Raw genomic sequence first — 4,521 nt, 5'->3', positions numbered from 1 at the left:
TTTTGTTTTGTTATTTCTTCTATAACATTTATCTTTGATTTGGTATATTAAGACAATGGACAGTTACTTATTAAAAGAGAAGATAAAAAGAGAAGTAGATTGTTAACAAAATAATATAACTCTACAAAGTTCTTTTCTTGCTCAATTACAATATATCAAAAAAAAAGTTAAATTATTAAAAGAACAAAAGAAGCATAATATACATAAAAAGAGATAACTCGAATGAGATTTATAATATTCATATTTTTGGTGTTTTATTTATAATAATTATTAAACGATGTCAATGTAATTATATTAATATATTCAAACATATATAATGTAATGAAAATTATGATAATTAAAACTAAATAAAAAGGTTAAGCTAATTTATAAAAATTACTTAACAAAGAGAAAATGAATTTAATAACATAGTATTGTATTATAAGCATTTATTCATTAAATATTTTTATAATATCATAAATACAAATAAATAAAATATTAAAATATTAAAGAAGAAATATTAATAATTATTTGAAAAGTAATTTCATTTATTTTAAAAAACAAAACAAAAAAAAAATAGTTTTTTTAACAATTGTTTAATGTTTTAAGAACCATTTGATACCATTCATCGCACTCTCTTGAAAATTTAAATGTAAGAGTTATTTCACAACTTTTTCCTGTTTGGTCTTTTGTTGTAATTGTAATTTTATTGTCATTAGGAATTAGAATAGTAGATTTATCAATAATATATTTCCATTTAACACTCAATATTTTCTTTTTCTTTTTAATACCAATTATTTGTATAATACCATTATCTTGTCCTACAACAATAACTTGTAAAGTTTCTGGTTTTTTTTCTACTTTTACACATAATTGAATATCAGATAATACAACTCCAATAACATCAAATCCTTCTACTTCTTTTTGTAATTTCTTTATTTTAGCTAATCCTTGTTGTATTTGTCTTTTTTCATCAAAAAATGCAATTAAATAAACAATGTCACTATATGCTTTAACTATATTATCATGTTCAACACAACAATCAGGTGTATTATGAACAAATGCATCAATAATAGGAATAAATCTTCTAAACCTATCCATTGGAAGAAGAATTAATTTTTCAATAATTAATCCTTCTTTATCAAACTCTTTCAATTTTTTTGATGTGTCTGATTGTTCTCTTAATGTTCTAACTTTATCCATTTCAATATTAATCCAATACCTTTCATATTCTTTCATAAATTCACTATTATTTAACATTTTACTTATAACACCACAAACATCAACATCATAATTCTGATTATTATCAACAAGTACTTTTAAATCAATTTCTAATTGTTCATGAAATTTTGCTAATCGTTCAAATGATGGAAAAATACTTGCAAATTCTTTATTAATTTTAATTAATTGAGGAATAACCACTGTAATAATTTTATTCATTGATTTATTAAAAGATACTTGACTTTCATATAATTCATTTAAACAAACTCCTCTATTTTTGGATTGAGCATTTAATTGAGATACAAAAGTTAATTGTTCTTTATTTCCTTCTGCTGAAATTAATTCAATAGATGGCATCTTCATTCTATTTAAACTTAATCTATCACATAATAATTTACTTTCTTCATTATGTCCTTTTTCGTTTTGTTCTTTCTTATTTCTTGGTGATATTATTTTATCACTTTCTTCTTTCTGATTATCTTTTGTATTAGTTGCTGTATCATCACTAACTTGTGAAGGTGTAACCTGAATAGAATTACTTTCATTTTGTTTTACTTCTTCTGACCTTTTTAATACTCTAGGAGTTATTACAGTTGATGGTTCTGGAGGAATACTTTCTCCATAATGTTCTGCTAATTCCTCAACTTGGAACCCTTTCATAATTATAGCGTTTCTCTTCTTTCTTTGAGCTAATGTTTTTCTTGGTACTCTCATTGTTTTGTGTTGTTCATTACGTTCATTTTGATTTTCTTGGTTAGAGTTTGTAGAAGAATTTAGAGTAAAATCTTCTGGTTGAGAAGTATTAGTTGAAGAAAGATGAGCTGTTTCATATTGAGATAATCTCTTTTTAGTAATGTCCATAGCCTTTTCCATATTCTTAAGTTCTTCTTCTTGTTTTGCAGTCTCTAAAGTAATTTGAGTTGGTTCTAAAATAGGTTGGTTTTGTTTAAAATAAGCAAATTGAGTAAGAATTTTAGTCTTTATATCATTAGCAATTCCTTGTAAAGAAATTAATTTTAAAAGAATTTCCACGTTATAAATATTTAATTCATTCATTAAATGTTCATCTGAAGTACAATCCATTAAAGTAGATAATAATAATATTTGCATACGATCATTTAATTCATTAAAATTAGATAATAAATCAGAAAGAACTAATGTAAATCCAACTTCTCTGAATCTTGTCAATGCAGTTTTATTTTGAGCAAGCAAAGAAGTTATTTCAAGTGCATCTTTTAAAGAGTCTATAGTATTAGGTTCTTCTGGTGGAAATTTAAGACAGTCAATAAGAGTCAAAGTATTTGGAGATGCTGCAATTGCATTTACAACAATTTTACTCTTTGCCATAATTTCTAATGCTTTTAAACATTCTCCAACAGCTTCACTATTTAATTCTATCAATAACGAAGCAATAATATTTGCTTTAAGAAGAATCAGATTAAAGGTGTTACAAGTATGTTCTTCTTCATTTGTTAGTAATGTATTAATAAGAGAACACCCTGAAATAATACCATCATTTCCACCAGTAATAAGATCAGCAATTCTTTCAGCACCATTTTCACGTAAAAATATTGATTTAGCATTTGGAATTCTTAAAATATGGATAAGGCATTGATATACAGACATTTGAACTGGATCATAAGTTTGTAAATGTCTGTTTAATGCTGGAATAAGAATGATAAACTGTGAAATATTAGAAGAATTTATTGAGTGTCTTCTAGGAGTTCTTGGTAAAGCATTATCCAATTTCTCTGCAACAGAAATAAATCCATTAATGACATGAAGAGCAGCAATAACAGTTTCTTCATTTGAAATTAAAGGATTTAATCTATTTGCAAGTTCATTGTCATGTCGTATTACGTGTTCAGAAATTTCATTTTCTTCACTTAATAAAATAAGAAAGTTAAGAGTTGCATTGACTATATCAATCTCACTTGATAATAAACAATCAGTATATAAAGATGGTTTAACTTTCTTTAAGAAATTTTTAAATCCAACATTTTCCAATGCATCTGACATAATTTCAAAACCTTGTTCTGCTTGTTCAGTACTTCCACGAAGATAACAATGTAATTTATTTAATAACTGAACTTCTTTAGGTTGAAGTTCTTCAAGGCAAAAGTTTTGTAATTCATTCATTGTTTAATTTACCTTTTTTTAAAGTTTTGTTTCATTCAGATAAAGTAATAAATTTCATATAGTTTTGTTATAATTTTCATTATAACAAAAAACAAAAACAAAAATTTATTTTTCTTGGGATAATAAAATGTTTGAAACTATCAAAAAGAACTTTATTTCCTTATTAATAAAAAAGAAAACACTAATTGAATTTATTATAAAATTAATTAAATAAATACAAAAGACTCTTTAAATCTTTAACAGAATATTGGTCAAAATTTAATTCTACATCCCATTGAGTTTGATTAACCTTTAAAGAATTAAATATTTGTTTAAGAGTATTTTGACTTGCACGTTGAAATGCTTTTAAAATTAATTGAATAAGTTCTTCACGTGTTTCTTTTCTTTTTAATTCAACACCAGCAAAATAAAATGGGTCAACTACTATTTCAACTGGATCTTTTCTCATATTGTCATGAGCCTTTAATAATTGTAAAAAACTTTCAAAATGTTCTTCAACATTTCTTTCTTTAAGATATGTTTGATAAAATATTGGATCCATTCTTAGTCTATTATTTCGTTTAATTACTTCATTTAACGATAACATTAATTGGTCATCAGTCATTTTAATTAAACCTGAATTTGATTGAGGAGGTTGTTTAGAACATGGAGAAAAATATGTAAATAATTTTAATTTCTTATCAAATGATATATTCGGATTTCTTAAAAAATTCCAAAACAATGGAGCCGATCGGAGATATAATTCTGACACTGTTTTACTTTCAAATATAATGTTGTAATGTCCATTAAGAATAAGGTCAATATCAGGAACTGTAGTAATAAATGCTTTTGCGGTTGTGAGTATTCTTTGAAATTCACTTGGAAGTATAACTTGAGACATATAAAATTGTAGTTACAACTTATTTTTATTTAAATTTTTTATTTTTTATTTATAAAATTAAAAAATGATCTGTTTCTTTATTTTTTCCTCTAAAAATTAAATAACGATTTTTTTTCATATATTAAAACTCCTTTCAGATAGTAATAAAACCTGTATTTAACTTAATTATTTCTTGTTTTTGTTATTTTTTTGTTTATATTTTTAGAAGAATGAATTTCATTTTTCGTTTTTCATTAATGAATAATTTAGTTTTAAATATTATTACAATAGAAAATTACCTAGGAATTGAAATATGAGATAAA

The 4,521-nt window shown here is 24.0% G+C and overlaps 2 protein-coding genes across 2 annotated transcripts; both read right to left on the bottom strand.

Annotated features, from left to right (window-relative positions):
* Positions 1 to 564: 564 nt before the first annotated feature.
* ENU1_160370 (hypothetical protein) lies at positions 565 to 3,339 on the bottom strand (the record flags this gene model as incomplete). Its single annotated transcript, XM_008860821.1, has 1 exon — positions 565 to 3,339. One exon carries the CDS (start codon positions 3,337 to 3,339, stop codon positions 565 to 567), a length of 2,775 nt encoding a protein of 924 aa, XP_008859043.1.
* Positions 3,340 to 3,541: 202 nt separating this feature from the next.
* Positions 3,542 to 4,219, bottom strand: ENU1_160360 (hypothetical protein; the record flags this gene model as incomplete). Its single annotated transcript, XM_008860820.1, has 1 exon — positions 3,542 to 4,219. One exon carries the CDS (start codon positions 4,217 to 4,219, stop codon positions 3,542 to 3,544), a length of 678 nt encoding a protein of 225 aa, XP_008859042.1.
* Positions 4,220 to 4,521: the final 302 nt, after the last annotated feature.

The sequence above is a fragment of the Entamoeba nuttalli genome (assembly GCF_000257125.1).
Source record: "Entamoeba nuttalli P19 unplaced genomic scaffold asmbl_6797, whole genome shotgun sequence".
In the NCBI taxonomy this organism is placed as follows: Eukaryota; Evosea; order Mastigamoebida; family Endamoebidae; genus Entamoeba; species Entamoeba nuttalli.
The sequence above is the reverse complement of the archived record's forward strand: the minus strand, read 5'-3'. Positions and strand labels throughout refer to the sequence as shown.